General features: G+C 32.0%; 3 protein-coding genes across 3 annotated transcripts; 2 read left to right on the plus strand and 1 right to left on the minus strand.

Moving 5' to 3' along the window:
* Nucleotides 1-4,325, plus strand: LOC125819501 (2-oxoisovalerate dehydrogenase subunit alpha 2, mitochondrial-like). The gene is made up of 9 exons (XM_049498936.1): nt 1-341; nt 1,353-1,487; nt 1,689-1,871; nt 2,601-2,758; nt 2,872-2,971; nt 3,123-3,234; nt 3,326-3,465; nt 3,580-3,765; nt 3,952-4,325. Exons 1-9 carry the CDS (start codon nt 120-122, stop codon nt 4,117-4,119), a joined length of 1,404 nt encoding a protein of 467 aa, XP_049354893.1. The 5' UTR covers nt 1-119; the 3' UTR covers nt 4,120-4,325.
* Nucleotides 4,326-4,407: 82 nt separating this feature from the next.
* Nucleotides 4,408-10,274, minus strand: LOC125819502 (SAL1 phosphatase-like). The gene is made up of 8 exons (XM_049498937.1): nt 10,053-10,274; nt 8,320-8,395; nt 7,964-8,037; nt 6,991-7,196; nt 6,388-6,598; nt 6,201-6,299; nt 5,928-6,081; nt 4,408-4,796 (listed from the first exon to the last, which is right to left on the minus strand). Exons 1-8 carry the CDS (start codon nt 10,269-10,271, stop codon nt 4,633-4,635), a joined length of 1,203 nt encoding a protein of 400 aa, XP_049354894.1. The 5' UTR covers nt 10,272-10,274; the 3' UTR covers nt 4,408-4,632.
* Nucleotides 10,275-17,570: 7,296 nt separating this feature from the next.
* LOC125819466 (U-box domain-containing protein 26-like) lies at nt 17,571-18,785 on the plus strand. Its single transcript, XM_049498893.1, has one exon. It carries the CDS (start codon nt 17,571-17,573, stop codon nt 18,783-18,785), a length of 1,215 nt encoding a protein of 404 aa, XP_049354850.1.
* The last annotated feature ends 1,469 nt before the right edge of the window (nt 18,786-20,254 follow it).

A 20,254-nucleotide genomic window follows, 5' to 3' on the forward strand; every position in this document is an offset into this window, starting at 1 on the left:
TTTGTTTTTCATACGCTAAAACCACTCTCTTGACATTTTCATCTCTTCCAAAAATCCATCAAAAAAAAATTCCCTTTTTTAAAATCATACATACATAAAAAATAAAAAAAAGTGGCACAATGTCTCTGTTGTTGTCAAAATCAAGAAAATTGATCTGTTTGAAACCCAAGATTGGATTTTTATCTTCTGTTTATCATCATCATACACTTATATCACCAAATCTGAGAACCCCATTTCGAATTCTTGGGTTAAATCAACCCCATTTTGCCTCTTTTCGTTTTGAATCAACCAAAGCTCAAACACAGTTAAATCCCATGCACAGCATTCATAATGATTCCCAGGTTTGGGTTTTATTCTGTTTTTACTAATGTGTATATCTTACTTGCTTAAAGTTTCCTTTTTTTTCAGCTTTGATTTATAATGTTTGGACTATTCTCTGTTCTAAAAGCTTGATTATTTACTTAGTTGTTGTCTTCAACATGCCCTTCATGTGCACACTTTTTGGTAATAATAAGTGATGGTTTAGACTCAAAGTCGCGAACTTTATCTGCTCTAATACCATGTTAAATTGTATAGTGACGTAGCTACGTAGAATAAAAGGTGGTCTATTGTGTGACTATGTTAGAGAAAACACACTTATTATTACTTAATTAAGTACTTGTTTGTTATTAGCTTTTTGTATGTGGATGTGGTGGGAGTATGTATATCTAACTGAAAACTGTTGCTGCTAGAGGTTCAGTTTAAGTTGTAACACTGAAATCTTTTGTTTCTAATAATAGTAACAGTATAAGGTTTGTTATAGTGCTAGCTGTATTGGCTTCTTTTGAAAAAGAAACTCTGTTTTGGAAGATTTTTTCCATCTGAGAAGGTTTTTTTGGATAACTGTTGCAGCTAACCTCAAGAAATGGAAAAAAAGTGTTGAGAAAATGTCTGTCTGAATGATAAAAGTTTATATTATCCACTTTCAGAAATGTATTAGAAGTGTGTCCCTTCACATTTAGCTCCTTTTATAGAAACAAAAAAAAAACATGATGTCAGGGCCAGTTTGTACGCACTTCGGCTAATTTTACGAGTTACCTACTATCTCCCACTAGTGCAAGTATTGGATAACTCTGTCCACTGGGGCTTGAACAGATGGGAAAAAATCACCTAATGTTTTTACCTCTGCTAGTATTTGAACCTATGCCCTTGTGGTTCTGGGGAAAATAAATCTCACATGTATATGGGTCCTCTATAGGTGTTAACAGGTATACTTGCAGGAAAAAAATAGGATCTTTACCAGTTATTTTGTAAGTTTTAGCATATATTCTACTTTGAGTATGCATGACCATAAACTTTCCTCTTGATGTTAGGTCCTCGATTTCCCTGGAGGCGAGGTCAAATTCACCTCACATTTGAACTTTATACCTGAAACAAGGGAGGAGAGAGTACACTGTTACCGGGTCCTTGACGACGATGGTTACCCAATCACTAGCGATTTTGCACAGGTAATCCAAATATACATTTTGTTGTTGATGCTTGTATCAGGATAGGTTGTCTACATCGCTGCCCTCTTGGGTGCGTCCCTTCCTAGAGCCCATATTTAACGTGCACTGGGCTACCCCTTTAATCTAATAGACATTTAAGCAGCTTAAACTTTGCATCAAGATTCAACAGATGAATTTTTATTGGGTATTCATCTTGGTCAGATTGAAAAGGAAGTTGCATTGAAAATATATACTGATATGGTCTCACTTCAAACAATGGATACAATCTTTTATGAAGCACAAAGACAAGGACGAATATCTTTCTATCTTACCACAGTTGGAGAAGAAGCTATCAACATTGCATCAGCTGCTGCACTTAAGACAGACGATTTCATCTTTCCACAGGTTAGTCGTGCACATAAATTCCCTTCTAATCTGTGAAAGTCACATTTTGTTGAACTAAAGATGCAAAAATTTGGATAGGAAATATATGAAGATCTACAATACACCTTCCAAACCGACCTTCTTCCCAACGAAATAATACCTTTTAGTGAAAACAGAAAGAAGCGTGAGTATTGGCGTTTGGCCTTTAGGTGTTACCAAATGTTGATTAAAACAGGAGCTATTGAATTATCTAAAGGAAATTTGTTGATTACTTCAGTTCCATCGAGTGAGTAGGGAGGTAATTTGAATTGTTTCTAGAAATTACACTAGTCACGAAGCGGCTGCATCTCTGCCAATATTCTATGCTCTGATAAGGCTGGATACACTGTACTCTCCATTTCCAGTTCAAGAGGAAGGGAACATATCATTTTTATCTGATATGCATCATGTCCATTAGGTTTCTTTGAAATGATTTGAATCTAGTGTTGTGTGTCCTTTTATTAATATTCTAGCTTTCTTCTTCTAGTATAAATCCTCAAACTTACTTTCTCCAACATTAGTGGAAGTTTATGAGGCAAATTCTAGGAAGATTGGATAGATGTAACTTTATCCTCAGATCACCTGTCTCCACCATAGGCGTATTTGGTTAAGATTTTTAGTTTCAGACCAACGGTGATAAGCAAATGCTGAGGTTCACTTGTCCAATGATTTGCCCTGTAATGTCAATGTTTTTCTTTTTTGTCGTTGCAGTATAGGGAGTCCGGAGTTCTATTATGGAGAGGGTTTACCATTCAAGAATTTGCCAATCAGTTGTTTGGAAACAAACACGATTATGGAAAAGGCAGGCAGATGCCTATCCATTATGGATCTAATAAGCACAATTATATTACTGTTGCATCAACAGTAGCGTAAGATACTCATGCTTTTGTACTGATACTTCTATTTTGATGTTTTCAAACATCTTTCCAAGGTAATCTTTGATGTAAATAATTGATGAACCGAAGTGGTTATTTTGCTTCAGTACTCAGCTTCCACATGCTGTTGGTGCTGCCTATGCTCTAAAGATGGACGCGAAAAATGCATGTACAATTGTATATTTTGGAGATGGAGGCTCTAGTACGGTATGTGTTTCAACTAACTTGTGGATAATGAACTTTTTAAAAAATTCATCTAACTAGGTTCCTCAAACCTCAACCATACTCAGATTTTCACAGATGGTGTGTTGTGATTTCGTTACTGTTCTTCCTGTTAAATTCATTGATTTCATTTCAGGGAGATTTTCATGCTGCTCTGAACTTTGCCGCGGTGTTAGATGCACCCGTTATCTTTTTCTGCCGGAACAATGGGTTTGCAATAAGTACACCAGTTAGTGACCAGTTTCGAAGTAGGTGCCTCTCTTAGCTGCTCAATTATTTGCTGCTACTGTTATGTAGTTGGCTACTGATGAAGACTGTCTTCTATTTATGGTTACTTAGGTGATGGTGTTGTTACCAAAGGACAGGCCTATGGAATTCGTAGTATTCGTGTGGATGGTAACGATGCTCTTGCTGTTTTCACCGCTGTCCAAGAGGCACGAAAAATGGCTGTTAATGAACGTAAACCTATTCTAGTTGAGGTAAATTGTACACTTGTTTGGACTTGAGGCTTAGTAGACAGCAAGAATCACTTGTCTTTTTCTGTTATAGCTAGTTTTGGAAGTGTTGTTAAGTGCTTCTTTTATGTTCAACAGGCTCTTACTTATAGAGCAGGACATCATTCAACCTCAGATGACTCAACCAAATATCGTCCAGCTAAAGAAATTGAATGGTGGAGAAGAGAAAGAGACCCTGTAAGCAGATTTGGGAAATGGATTGAAAGAGAAGGCTGGTTGAACTCTCAGGTTGAATCCGAACTTCGCAGTAATATCAGGAAGCAGGTAAAGTTTGCTCGTTGTTGCATGAATAGCTTTCTAGAGCAGAAATCTAACGAAGTATTTCCAGATTAGATAAGTTACAGTTAAACTGAGACGGAATTAAATGGAGCAACATGGACCAGTAACAATTTCATATAGCCGGCTCCCACTGTTGGTTTTCTGAAGTCTGCTTTCAATGTTGTGATACAGGTATTGCAAGCCATTCAAGTTGCAGAAAAACAAGAGAAGCCCCCAATTAAGGATGTATTTACAGATGTATATGATGTTTCTCCAGCCAACCTCCAAGAACAAGAAATATCTATTCGTGAAACAATCCGAAAACATCCACAGGATTATCCTACTGATGTTCCTCTCTAGTTGAAACTGCTTGTCTATGATATGAAAATGCAAATTATCAAAAGAGTTAATGTAATTAGCAAAGTTGTTGCATCTCTCTCAAGAGGGACCAATCTTATTCAGAAAATGATTACACAAAGAAATTATTAATTGGTTATCAACGTCTTCGATATGTACAAGTCTTGTCCCAAGAGTCTGATTTGCTATTTAATGTGTGACATTCGTTTATTAATGGTGTTCCAGCATCAGCCAGCATTGCAATTAGGACAAGATCCTGATATACTAGAGTGACAAGACTGGAATCGCCATAAAAAAACATAACAAGAGAACTACATAATGTTTAATCAAAGTTGAGTTGACATAACCAGAGAACTAAAAAATGTTTATCAAAGCTTGAGCTGAGATGACAATCAAAGAGCTAAAGTAATATCAGAAATGTGTAGAAGGAGAAGAACAGGTGAAAATGAGCAGCTGCAAGTACCATTCTGGGAACTACAATAAGATAGCTGCAGTTTATTGTTACTGGTTTGATCATCACAAGGATGAAGCTTTCTCATTCAAAGATTCTTTAACAGCCTTGAGGAGAGCAGGCATCAGCTTTTTATTGGTAACGATTATGCCTTCGTGTAAATCAAGGTATCTTCCCTTGGAGAAGTCCAAAGGGTTTCCTGCAGCATCTGAGACAACACCTCCAGCTTCTGCAAATTAGATGACAAATTTCTTTATGATTAACAAAGAAATCCTAGCTTAACCATTAAATAAGTGGCCAAGAATGATTAAAATACAACGTGTAGCAGAAAAACATAAATCACTTTGGTCCATGCAAAGTAGAAAAGTTGTATCATATATTGGGATTCAAACTTGTCTCCAACCAACAAATCTCATGCACTTAACCTATATAGAGCAGCTAAATTTTTATAAGATGTTCTAATTTAGCACATTCAAAGAAACTCAATTATATGATTTTTGGCAGTTACAAAAACTTGCTCAATAAGATAATGTTGCCAAGTGAGCAAAATGCTTAAAAGGACTTTGAGCATCCATCTAATAATTCTGTGTACAGCATCTCCAAGGGGTGTGATAGATAGATATGGATGATATCTCTGTGCCATTAACTTTAAATGAAATATCAATCATATAGCTGATACGGACTTTTTATGCCCAGATACAAAAAAAAACATAGCTTTCCAGTGCTCAATGGCATGGACTTGCACATTATTGAGAGTTAAGCTTGAATTAAGAGATAAACTTTTCAAGGGTTGATAACTATCTTAATGAAGCCCGAGAGGAAGCTGGATAAAAGGGAGTCCTCAAGTGGCGGGGTATTCGTAGGCAAGGCCAAGAGAAAGCATGGAAACTGATAAAAAGAGCAGGAGAAAGTGGTAGAGTACCATAAAGTGGGCAAGAGGATTCAAACTACACCACAATGAGATCTGCCACTAAAAGGGTGACCTGATCAATCATGTGAACAATGAGTTGGAACTTTGAGAAGGAGACTCTTAACCTTATCTCTCAAGCAAGGGGCAGAAAGTTGTTTATATGCTAGCCACCCTTGTAATGTTGTTCAGGACCTCTAGTGAATTGTATATAATTGCTGTTAGAATAATGTGTTTTTCTAATCAGCCATCTCTTGGAGTTAAAGGTTCTCTCTTCTTTAGTTGAAGGTATTAATACTATAACTTCTTGTTATCATAAAGTACCAGCAGTTGCAAATCAAATTTCTTATGCTCAGCTCTTCGTTGAACGAATAGATTCTCTGAGCATGAATACTGATCCGAGTGAAGCAAAAGTGAAATGTTAATTTAGAAAGCAGAAATCATATTATGGACCTGCAACAACAAGATATCCCGCCGCATGATCCCATATCTTCTCGCGGTAGCCTTTATGAGGAAACCGCAGATATATTGCTCCATCTCCACGGGACAAAGCACCATACTTTGCCTGGCTGTCTATTCGAACTGGGGGGGCTTTTACACCAAGTTTCTGTTTATAGAAGAAGAATAGAGACCTCACTCGCATATGCATTAAGATGGAATGAGAGAAGTTATGCACATTAAGAGAAAACAAAATACAAAAAAGAAACGTTGAAAGAGAACTGATACCTTTGCTATCAAACTAGATAGGTCGTGCAAAGAATGTGCTGCTTCAAAAGATTCAAAAAAAGATGCCTCTTCAGGGTTGTCTAAATCAGTTACATGCACCTGAAGGCAGTAGAGCAACCTATCAGCTGATTAGAGATGCAATTATTGAAGTTGTTAGAGAAAATTACAAAATACTCAGAACATGAACCTTTGTTGGTGTAGAGCCATCAAGAGACTGCATATAAGTTCCAGAACCAACTTGGGCATAAAAAAGGCAACCAACTTTGTCTTGATCATCCTGTAGATTGTGGGAGGCAAGAGAAGATAATGGAAGATTTGGACAGGCTAAGACGCCCAAAACCACCTTCCCTTCATCTAGCAATCCCAATGCAATTGCATATTGGTCTCCCCTCAGAAACCTGGAGAAAGATTAAGACCTTTTGAGAGACTCATAAATATGTTTTGTAAGCACTTTCCTGAAATCAAAGAAGCAAAAGTTACAATGTAGATGTAATAAAGAATTAAACATGAGATAGAGAGTTCTACATCAACCAAAAGGTGGCACATCCTGGTAATTAGTTGAGTTTGACAATAAGCAGTAACGGCATAAATTCCCTGGTTAGTGTAAGCATAGCTTGGCAATATCAATTGTACAAGCAACAGAAATCATGGTAGGGTGAGGCGAGAAGAGAGCTACCACAAACTTAATTCACATTGGTGTCAGCCTGTTTTAAGATAATTTACCAATTTTAATGAGGTTAATCAGTCATATCTCGCAAAAACTGACATGAAAAATCTTATTTCCACTCACCCTTTAGTACCATCAATAGGATCCAACACCCAGTGCTGCCCAGATGGACCCCCTTCAGATCTACCACTATCAATGGCAGCAAGGACATCTTCTTCAGATAATGGGGCAGTACCATATGTTCCATCACTAGCAAGTGTTTCATTGACAAGCTTCATGATACGCTGTAATGTTGCTTTTCCCTCTTCATTACGAAGATCTCCAGAGTCCTAGAGAAACTTAGATTTAGACCTTTAGTTTGATGCAAGAACATACATTTTCCACTGTAGGGAAATGAATATGCAGAGATAAATAAAAAACCGTAAAGCAGAAATGATTTAAGAGAGCAGGAAACACCACATAAAACAGAGGCAGACTGGTAATGACATCGACAAGAATTTCCTAAGATATCAAACCCAGTAAACTTTATTTTGCTATGAGCTCTCTGGGATTTTCCTTTAAGAAATCATCAACTATTAGAACTTAGAAGTACAAAAGCTCACCAAATCAAACATATTAGTTGGTTATGTTTCAGGAGAGGATTAGTTAAAAGACGAGAGCCTTTCAATTGCTTTAATTTCACGAAAATGTCAAAAGATAATACTTTGAGGTTTGTGACCATCTTTCGGCTATCGCATTGATTCACTCGTATTGTGCCCCAGGAAGAATATGCATAACTCCATACATCAACTCATCACTTAGGTTTGAGGCTGTTATGCCCAGAATAAATTGGACTAGTAGAGCTCCTGAGGTGCTATGTGTGATTTCTGACCATGAAGACGCTATGAAGAATTCCAAGAAAAGGCATCTAGAATATGTCCCTTTATTAGCTGAAAGAATTGTTAACATATTTTTGTTATTTTCTTCTTTTTCTTCAAAATGATACCTTGCCTATGCACAAATGTTCTTTCCTAGGTTTCATTTGAATGCTATCTTTATGAATAAACAATGAAGGTAGGCACAACATGGACTAAACAGCTAAGAGTTCAAACATTACCTCCTCAGCCACTAATGAAAATGAAGCAGAACCCAACTCTTTCTGCAAAACAACGCTAACCACGGCCTGTGAGCCTGATAAACTAATGTGAGACATTTTCAAAAGGAGAGAATAAATTGCAAGGCTCCATCAACATGATAACAAACATAAAATGTATATTTGTTTCAGAACATCAGTTTCTTTAATGCAGAAATGAGAAGCATCTTGCTCCATGAGAGAGACAGAGAGGAGGTGGAACATATATAGAGCGAACGGAACGAAATGTCTAAGGAAATAGACTGGTCCCTGCACATGACATTTTTGTTCTCTCTTTTGAAATCTTTACATTAGCATGGAAGCATGTTATATTAATATACCATAATCAGCCACCGTCACAGGAGATTTGTCAGACTTTGATTGAACATCTGCTTGCAACAGTGCTTTTTGGACTTTCTGCAGAAAATACAGGATATGTTAGTTGAACTACATAAAGAAACTGCCAAGTTGAATGAATATGCCAAAATAAATCAATCTGGTTTAAACAAAATATCAAATGAAATAGACATCTTGTTTCTAGTGCAAGAGGGAACACCGCGAACAAGTCCTCCCCCCACCACAAAGAAACTACAAAAAGCATGAAAGCATTTGGAGGCATTGAATGCTAGTAAATTGTACAGTTAGAAAGGTTTCACGATAGGTAATGGTCTGGTAGTAGTTCAAAGACTTAAAGGGCTATAAGGTGAATATCAAAGGCTGTTTCCTTTATGCACAGTTGGTAAGAAGAACAGGAGATGTGACATAAAAAACAAAATAAACCATTCTAGATCCATCTGCGGCATACATTAATCTTTATTACTCAACTCTAATGAGTTGGAAGGATTCCCACTGGGACCTATTCCCTTTCCTAAAACTAATCCAAACCAACCAGAAAAATGAGTCATTTAAATTTCGAACCTTTCATTAGAATGAATCCACCCTTTTCTAGCATGTTAGCATCTCAGATACAAAATCTCCTTGCTGTAAAAGATATTCAAGAAAAACAGAACGAAAAAGATACTGAAAATCTAATGTAAACCACTCCAAGTCCACTAAGTTAATTTCCAAAAAGCCCCGTCGACCTCAACATAGATCAAGTTTAGTGCTTTTCCATTGCAAGCACTTTTATCGGACGTTTATAAATTTCAAGGCTGCTTCTTTAATGTCCTATTTTAGTCTGACTTTTACAAGGCAAATCCCAAAATCTAATGCTTGGGAAGCAGAATCTAGCAGAGACCAAAAAGAGACAGAACATCTAATATAGAAGACTCAAAATCACTAACTTAATTTCTAAATAGCTTCATCAATCACAAAATAGATCAAGTTTAGTGCTTTCCCATTGCAAGAACTTCTGTCAGACATTTTATAAACTTCAAAAAGCTGCTTGTTTAGTTTCCTATTATAGTCATATGGAGTATTTCCCCATTCAAGCATTAGATACAATTGGACTTTTACATGACAAACCCCAAAATCTTATGTACTAGAAACACCCACTCCCTCCCTCCCCCACCTCTTCCCAATCCTAAAACAAAAATAAAGAAGTTTTCACCTTCTTGAAGATAAACTAAAGCCTGTTCACCACCCTCACCATGCTTTTCATCCAATATATTCATCATCAGAACTCTCAATCTCTTATGTATGCAACTAATGACCTAAGATACAAATAATACATTGATAACAATCTCATGACACAACCATCCAGCATATATTTTGAGCTACAAAATTTCATGTTTCATACTACCATATCTGGTGGCTCAACCAGGATTTTCACTGAGGGTGTTCAAAATTCAAAGAAGCCGAAGGGGGCTCAACATCAACTATATAAAAAAAAACTTGTAACCATGTATAAACATGGTAATTTTCAGCCAAAGGGGATTCAGATAAACCCCTCGGACCTACCTGGCCCCGCCCCCTACCATATCAAGGGCAATAAAATCAAGAACAACTCACCACTTTTATAGATAAAGGGCATACTTATCAGAAAGATAGGATCTTTCTCCATTCCACAATCACAATTCACACAAATTAAAACACAAACATGAAAAACAAGCTGAAATAATGAGCAAAGATTTACTTGACAAAGGCGAGCAGCAAGAGAAGCAGCATTCTTGGCAGCATCAAGCTCTTTATCATACGACATTGAAACAGCTCTTAAGGTTGATTTAGATGGTCTTAGAGTGAGACAAAGTGAAAAGGGGAAATGGGGTTTTGTATTTTTTGTTAACAATGGCAGGGTTTTTTGTGTCAAGGAATTTATAGTCCTAGATGATAATGTGAAAGTAGCCATTTCCATTCTTGGAGTTGGTGGCAAAATGGGGTTATTTGCCTTGGCCAATGTGCAAATTTTATTGAAATTAAAAAAAAAAAAAATACATACAAAACTCCACTTATTTTTTCTTGTATAAAATGAAAAAAATATTAGCACAAAGAAGTTGTGCTAATATTATTCTAAGATTCTTAATCTCAAAATTATTGAATTTTTCGTAATTGAGTTTTGGATCTTAAAAAAAAAGTGCAAAAATAGATTGAACAATTAGTTTTTTTAACATTACTTGAGTCGATGGTCTTTCAAAACAATCAATCTTTCTTCGAGAGATAGAGATAAAGTCTACATACACTTTATCATTTACATACTTTGCAGTCTTGCGGGACTATACCGAATATATTGTTGTTATATCCAAATCATTTTAACTTCAACCATATATTATCCCAAAATATATATAAAAGAAAAAAAAAGCATGAGTGGGCTTGCTATGTTTTAGAATGGGTTTGGGCTTGTAACTTTGAAACAACAAGGCCTTAATAGTTGCATCCAAAATGGGCCTAAATAACTATATCCAAATGGTAAAATTTAGGGAAAATTTTCAAAACAACAATATTTTAGCTTTTAATGGGACTCCTTAGCAATAGTTTCATTATTTATTAAAAATGTCATTATTTTAGTTTGTTAAGGGATTAGTTATGTATTTATTTTATTTTGATTAATTTGAAAGAATACAAATAATTAATAACAAAACAGAGAAATCATGGAACAAAAAAATTCAAAAAAGGTAAAAAAGATTTTAAATACAAATCATTTACATTTTGAAAAGAGCATAAATAGCCATCTTTCCGTCGAGCGTTTTTTTGCTTTCTTCTTAAGAACATAAAATTAAAATAATTTAGTTTGTCTTCCGAATCATTCATCTGTTAACTTTCAAAGCTTCTTCAAGTTGAATATGACATATTTTTGAAACCGAATTTTTCAAAATTGACAACTATAAATTTGTCGCATCCAGTGAACAATCGAAAAACAATCAGGTATTTTTTTTTGATGTTTTTATTTGTTTGGATGAGATATTCGTATATGTCGAGTACAAGAGTGTTGTTTTTTTTTCCTGATTGAATATGTGAAATCTTTGTATGCATTGGGATTTATAGCTTTTTTTGGATGTTTTGTATCCAAATTATGATGTATAACGAATGATATTGTTTTTTTTTTTTAGTTTAGTAGCTGTTTTTTCTGTTTGATTGCATACAATAATTGTATCCCATTAAGTTAATATAACTAATCGATCATGAACTATATGTTGAATACAACTATATATGAATACAAAAGTGAGATGAAAATACAAAGTTATAAATACAAAGTGAGATTGAATATAAAGTTGTGAATACAAAAGAAATATTCTCTTTATTTGATATACAAAGTGACTTTGAAAGGTAAAATACAAACTAATGGATCATGAACTATATGTTGAATACAACAATATATGAATACAAAAGTGAGATGAAAACACAAAGTTATAAATACAAAGTGAGATTGAATGTAAAGTTGTGAATACAAAAGAAATTAAATACTCTCTTCACTTGAAATACAAAGTGACTTTGAAAGGTAAAGTAGGCACATAAAATACAAAACTTGTTGGTATACAATTAGGTTGAATACAAAACAAAAGAGAAATACAAACTTGTTCACATATAAATTGAGATTAAAATACAGAATGAATACCCAATAAAATACAAAATTGTTAGCATACAGTTAGGATGAATACAAATTAAGAAGGAAATACAAACATGTTGGTATACTAATTGAGATTGAAATACAATGTAAAAACAAAAAATGTAAAACTTGTTGATATATAGATAAAATGAATACACAAATAAATTGTTGATTCAGACATTGTAGACAGACATATGCTTTCCCCAAATCTATAACCATAAAAGCAAATATAAATGTATTAAAAATCAAACAAAATAAACATATGAATGAATTTGTAGATTCTAATAAATCTGAAATATTAAACGAAATCAAAAAAAAATTGTTTAATCGACTAAAAATCTAAAATACATAAATTTTACATGAATATGTAAACAAACTTGCATAACAATCGAAAAAATTAACGGAAAATTCGTAATATGTACAATGCGAAATATAAATCATAAACGGTGATATTGAAAATAAATCAAAAGAAATCTAAATAACTAATTGAAATACATAAATATTAGATGAATATGTTGCATAAAAATCGAAAAAATTGACGGAAAATCCGTAATATGTACAATGTGAAATATAAACCATAAACGGTGATATTGAATACAAATCAAAAGAAATCAAAATAACTAATCAAAATTGATAATGGAAATTACCTTGCCAACCGAGAGATCTGCTTGAATTAATAAAGAGATTTCGTTTAACAATAAAGAAAATTTCTTGATGAACAATAATTTAGCACCTTGAAGAAAGATAAACTTGAAACGTGAAAGGTGGGGAAGAAACGTGTATGGTGATGAAAAAAAGTTAATGGTATATAATTTGGTCAAATATAGGACTCTTTCCATAAATAAAATTAATTTAAAATACTAAAATCTGAATATATATTATTTTATAAAAATATTGTTATTCTGCCATTTTAAATAAATATTTTAAAGTGTTGTTATTTTGACTAATTATGTTAGATATTATGACTTAATTGCTGATATAAATTTCAAACAAAAATTATTATTATTATTACTGCTAATATTTAAAAGCATTTTTGGTTGTATTAGGAAGGGAATCTAAATATCTAACTCCTTGACTATTTTTCTTACATCAGTAGAATTAAATAATTTTAAATCCAAATAAGTCATAAAACAACACTTTTACTCGTAAAACAAGGAGTTATTCCTGCTTTTCTGTCCCACATAAATATTAAAGAATAATATTTATTAATTTCTAAGTTGAAGCCTAACATTATGCTGATCAAGTTCTTAAATTATACAAAAATATATTATTTCTTGTCCCATAATTAATCCCATAGATCTTAGGGCTAAATATAAATTGTTTTTTTTTTCACTACAATTCCCTAGGCATCTTTGTGATCATATTATTCTATCCTAATTTTTTAATAAATAATGAAATTGTTGCTTAATTATTTATGTATCACCAAACGTTCTATTAGTTCAATCTGTTTTTTTTTTTTCTATATTAACTTTACTTTATCTAATTTTATAAGTTGAATTTGAAACTTTTTAAGTGGCAGACAAAGCTGTACCCAAAACACACAAAATTTCTCTAAATGTTAAATATAGTACATTTCTTTTCTTAGTTCTGTTATATATTTGACTTTTTGCCCTTTATTGTATACTTAGTAAATTTGTTCCCGCTTCGTACGGTGGTGAACTACGTCAACAATTTACTTTTGAATATTTGATAATATAAGTATTTTTGAATGGGTAAAGCCCTAGATAAATTGTCAAGAATATTTTATCCAAAAATGAAATGAAATATTTTTTAAATCTTAAAATAAAAAAAAATTGATTCTAATTATTTATGCATTTTGTTATTAATTCTTAATTTTACTCTAGTTCTTCATCACCAAATTCTTTAGAAAAGATATGTAGTTGTTTCATTGTCTCTATTTGTATTTTCAAAAAGTGGTACAAACATTGTATTAATCAATTGTGAGAGTTTTTTTCCTATTCAACGCCTCTACATGCAGAATCTAAATGTTATACATCTTATGTAATTAGTTGTGTACTTGATAAGTTAATTAAAATATAAAAACACATCTCTCGGAGTTCAATGAAATAACGTATGTCGCTCAAATAATTTGGATTAAATGATGTCTTGGCAAGTCCCTTATTCAAAATCATTCGCAATCGATGACACTACTTTGATAGCCAAAAGACATATTTTGTTGTTTATGTTTCGATCAATATGGTTTAAACTTTAATTTTTTGCGATTTTTAATCTAATGTTTATAAGGAGATAATTATTTCTTTAAGATTTGATTAATATGGACTCATCCTGCTTTGAGGGGTAATTCATTGACTCCAATCCGAAATTGGAACCCCAAACTTTTGATTAAGGTTGAGTACAATACTTACCATCTCACTACATTCCTTTTTTTATGTCACTAATCGATTGAATACCTCGAGAAGATAGAAAGTTGAATAACTAAAACTCCAAAGTAGTGTGGAACCACAACTTTTGAACACTCAAAAGTCCCTTCTTGAACATCTCATGGATCTTTTAGCCACATAAAATATAAAGATCAAAAGTCATTCATTTCAAATGTTTAAGAATTCTAATCTACATGACACCAATAGTCTAATGATTACATTAAACTCTTTATTAACATATCTTTACTTCCACATAATGGTAAAAAACATAAGCATAAACAACAAAGTTTAAAACATGTACTAAAAACAACAATAAATAACATAAGCATAAATTAATGACTGCAAAAAAATATACCAGGATCTGTAACAATCGAATGAAACAAAAAGAAAAAAATGGAGCTCACTAAATTCACATTGTCCCCATAAGTAAATTATTCCCCTCTAGTACTAGAGTTTTAAAGGAATAGATCCTCTCGGGATAGAACGATTCTATTCACCAGTGTATCGATACAAAACAATGGTGTCAGTGAGCCACTCAACATGAGCAAATTACAGGAATATTTAATTGTGCAGAAGAAGAAGAAAATGTTCAGAATTTTCGTTGTTTTAAAATGAAAGGAAATTCCTCTATTTATAGACAACAAAGGGTAGTGTGAACAAATATTTATTGTGTCTTATCAGAAAGGTCACAACTTTTCGGAAAAGTCACATCTTTCATAAAAGATGAAAAGTTGTAACTCTTCATAAAAGTCACAATTTTTTTTATAAAAGTCACAACTTTTCATGAAAAAAAAGGCTAATTTTGAAAATAAATAAATTAAAAGGGAATCTTAATTTGTGATAGCGTCACGTAGGCAGGCCTAGAATTCTCTTTTATATATATATATATATGATATGATTGTACGTATTCTTATTTTTCCCTTCTTTATATGTGTTGTCTAATATTGATGATATACTGTTACTTTTCAGCTAAGGTCGTATATACATGGATGACAAAAAAATAATACACTAGAAAGTGCTAGTAGCAGACACTGAGGATAAAATATGAGAAGATTGTTTGAGATAGTTTGAATATGTTTTGCGTTGACTTAAAAAATATATTAAATCGTATGTGTGAAATTATGATAAATAAAAAGGTTACAATTAGAAGATCATAGACCTAAAATCACATAAAATGAAATTGTTTGAAGTACCTACATACACATTCTTGGTATATATATAACTAAAGATAAGATACAAAGGAAGAAAAAAATTGATATAACCTGCTAGTTGAGAATAAGTTTTAGACTTGTTAGATAACTTCTAATAAAAATAATCATAATTTTATTTACATAATGATTGATATGAAGCGATGTTAAATGAAAAAGTGAAAATTTGTATAATTGATCTTACTTATTTAAAATTGAAATATTATTATGATATTACAATATAAACATGTAAGAACTTATATAAAAAATGTAAATCTTTACTAAAAGTCCAAATCATGAATCTGATTAGGAGTTTATATACCTAACTAAAAAAACAAGAGATTGAGAGATGAGATCATAGGATATGCACATGTTTGTATTTGACTAATTAATAGAATCATGTACTCCACTCACTTTATGTTATGCCAAAAATAAAAATAAAGGGGACAATATTAGCTGGAGTTGTTGCATTTTGACTAAGGGAAAAAACAATATGCCTTGTTTGGCCAGTCAAAAATATACTGAAATAGGGTAGTTATTTATCATAACATAATTACTTCTTTTTTGTTCCTATTAATTAATTATGGATACATTCAATTTTAATTTTGATACATGAATGTCAAAGTTAAAATCTTATACGTTTTTGCATTCATTAATAGTAGTTTTTTTAGTTCTTCTATACCCAACTAGTAAGAAGAGAACTACACTTGGACTATCACCTACAAATACTCTTTTTGCCCAAAATATTCTAGAACAACAACATAATTAAATTCATGTAAGCAGTTGATTAATTTACATAGTATTTTAGCTACATGAATAAGATCATACATTAGTTTAGTATAATTGAAAAGAAAAGAAAGATATATATGAAGTATATGAATATTTTTAATGGTACGAGACTTTCAAGAGAAAATTGTATTTCTTTTCTAATGAATTTATACCGCACAAATTTAAATTAATGGAATTAAGCTTTAGATACTGAATGATTAAATAATAATCCATGAGTATGCAGACAAAGAGATACCTTTTGTTTATTCTTTTTTATATATATAAAAAATTAATACTTTTTTGTTTTGTGGTAAAGGAGGTGTCACATCTTTCATATTCAAACAAGTATAATTTGAGGGGATTCAAAGTTCAAAGACGTGAACTTTTGATTGAGTGAGTGGGTCAGTTTGACTGTAGTGTTGATCTATTTATAAAAAAAAAAAAAAAACAAATGGTCCTACTTACTCTCTATTACTAAAATTATTCTATACTATTAGTTGCAATCTACCAATCTTTATTTTGCTTTATTTTACTTAGATAAGGCCTACTCTTTTTTTGGCCAACTCTTGTGTTTTGTATCTCTTTGTTCTCTTATCATTTTTCCCACTCACTTTTGGCCTATTACTCCTCATTTCATGTGCTTTGTTCCACTTCAAACTCACAATCTTTTGGCCTACTCTTCCACTATAAAATTTTTCAACTTTCTTCAATCTACAAATAGACTATACATATTCTACTAGTTTATATAGATTGATCTTCTAATCTCACATGTTCAAGAAAAGTTTTCATCTTTCTTTGCTTAGTTTATCCTTTCAACTAGTGAAAACTCAATGTTCCAACTCTCTTGTCACTTCTACACACACCGTTTGAATCTACAAATAGACTAGACATATCACATATTGTTCTAGTTTATGAAGATTCATCTTCTAATCTCACATGTTCAAGAAAAGTTTTCATCTTTTTTGCTTAGCTTATCCTTTCAACTAGTGAAAATTCAATGTTCTAACTCTTTTGTCATTTCTACACACACCCTTTGAATCTACAAATAGACTAGACATATCACATATTGTACTAGTTTATGTATGAAGATTGGTTTTATAATCTCACTTGTTCAAGAAAAGTTTTGATCTTTCTTGGCTTGTTCTTTCAATTAGTGAAAACTCAATGTTTCAACTTTCTTGTCATGTATACACACACCCTTTGGAGATAAAACTAAAATCCCACTTCAAAGATTTCATTTTTACTTGAATCCTATAAGTATATAGTTGATTCTAATGAAGCAGCCTGAAATTGGAATTCCTATCTTGTTTAGATGTCCAATAAGTTTAGATTTGTTTAAAGATCCAGTTACTTTATGCACAGGCCAAACATATGATAGGTCCAGTATTGAAAAATGGTTATCTTGTGGGAATTCAACTTGTCCTGTTACAATGCAGAAGCTTCATGACTCTACTATTGTACCAAACACCACTCTTCGCCATTTGATCGATCGATGGCTTCAAATAAACTGCAGTCATGGTTATGATCTTGATTACTTTCAAACAGTTGATGATTCATTTGTTGTTCTTAAACACAATCTTCAGTCAAAGGAGTCTACATTGGAAGCAAAAGTTGAAGCATTAGAGAAAGTTATTGCTTTATCAAAAGATCTGCCTTTCGAAAACTGTCCCCTGATTCAACTAGATTTCTTCCAAATGATTCTTGAATTAGCCTTGGAAAATGCTGATGAAAGTTTGAACTTTGAAGGAAATATCATGTTTGTGGAGCAAGCATTAGTTTGTGGATTGAAGTTGTTGCCATTTAGTGACTTGGGAACACTCAACATGCTTAAACAAGATGAATCAAAGTTTACAAACTTCTTGATTCTGTTCAAGAAAGGGAGTTTTATGATCAAGAAAAGTTTGTGTCATTACATAGTGGCAATTTCATCATCCTTGCAATCAAAGGAACTTTTAGTTATGTTGGGTAAATCCAAGATTCTTGTTCAAGAACTTGTTCATCTTATTGAGAACAAACTAGATGGTTATGAAGAATCAATCAAGGCTCTCTCAGCATTATCTTCTGTTGAACAGAATTGTGAAGTTATAGCAAAAGAAAATGTAGTAAAGGCATTGATAACATATATTGTGAATGCTCCAAAGTGTGAATATAGAAGCTTGTTTGGACTTGTTATGGCAATGAAAACAATTGAGACATTGCTAGTTGTAGAAAGTGCAAAAGAGGATGTTTTGGATCATCCAAATGGTATTAGTGAAATTGTGAAGATGGTATTTAGAGTTTCATCAGATAATGAAGCAAGTGAAAGTGCAATGAATTGTTTAATCATTTTGTGTCAAGATTTCATGAATGCTAGGGAAGAAGCTATTTGTTGTGGGATTTTGACTAAGTTGTTGTTACTACTTCAAAGCCAATGTAGTGAAAGGACCAAAAATAAGGCTAGAATGTTGCTCAAGTTGTTGAGATCCATGTGCAATAGGGACCAAAAATGAGTCTTCTAGATTTACATACATTATTACATGATTTTACAATTGATATGCTCTTTGTCCTTGTTACTACAATTTATTTAAAAATTTATAATGACCTTTTTTTTAATAATGCCTTCGATTGAGCTCGATCGACTATATGAATTCTCATTTATCATGTTTCTGTGGTTAAATTCAATCTTAGGCCAAAGAATCCCTAAAAAGAAAAAAAAAGGGCATGGTTTATAATACGAACTTTGCACCAAATGAATGCATACATAAAATCCAAGATTAGCTTATTTGAAAAGACCATCGTTTTTAGGAAGAAAATATGCAAGATTTTAAGGGACTAACTTTAAAATAGGTACAATTAAAACTCACAAGATAATTAGTTCACATATGTGCTGTTAGGACAAAATTTCATTATGTTTATTGTGTATAGAGTTGGACTTACTTTAATATACAAAATGATAATTATTTTAAGAATATATTTTAGAGTGAGAAAAATCCTTTTTTAAATATATTTTATATTTATTATAATAATAGAGAGTGTTGCGACTAAAATAAAATCTAAGTTCATTAAGTATATGTTTAGTTTAACCTTTTCAAGACTTTGAATGAAGTTGCTTCGATTTTATTTTTTTTGAATAATTAGCATATTGATTACTACTTATCAATAAATTAAATGACAATCTAAGAAAAATGAAAGGAGAACAAATTGCATTTTGCATCAAATATCTTTGAAAATTTCACACCGTGTTGAATCCTTCTAGATAAAAATATTCTATCTTTTTTTGGGTCAAAATTGTAAAGAATGTTCTATTAATTGATCATAGTGTTGCTACTTAGAGATTTCCTTAGTCAAAATATTACAACAATGGATAAGTTTATGAAACAAACGTAAAATGAGTGCTAAGAGATTTGCTTTTCTATTTTAATTGTTATAATAATTAGTATTATTAGTATAAATAAAATAAAAGTGGGGCAATGCTTTGTTTATCAAAAATAATATGTCACTTTTCTTTGATCATCATGAAGAAAAAAAACCAAATCCAACATCATAATGAAAGACAGTTGAATTCATAAAATGGTTGCTTAATTTTTACTTTATTGGATCAAAATTACTAAGTATTTATAGCACATTTTAAAATTCAATTATGCATTACATTTAAAATTCCTTTTTAGCTTCTTTTTTTTGGTTATAAAAGTAGTTTAATAACTTGTTGTAAAATAAAATTAAAGTAAATGACCATTCATGAAACTAAGCCTATATGATTAAAGGCACGTCTTCTTAACAAGGGCAAACACAGAAATTAAAATTACTTATAAGGTTAATAACTATGATTTAAATCCTTTAATGCATCTTTTTTTTTATATGTATCTTTCAATGTACGGTTTAAATTTCTTTCCATTATAAAATATATATCATACATAACCTACCATTAAAATTATATATTGTCATATATGAAGTAATTAAAGAAGCTTTAGTACAACAT

The sequence above is a fragment of the Solanum verrucosum genome, unplaced genomic scaffold (genome assembly GCF_900185275.1).
Source record: "Solanum verrucosum unplaced genomic scaffold, falcon-dt-bn FXZP01000255.1, whole genome shotgun sequence".
NCBI lineage: Eukaryota > Viridiplantae > Streptophyta > Magnoliopsida > Solanales > Solanaceae > Solanum > Solanum verrucosum.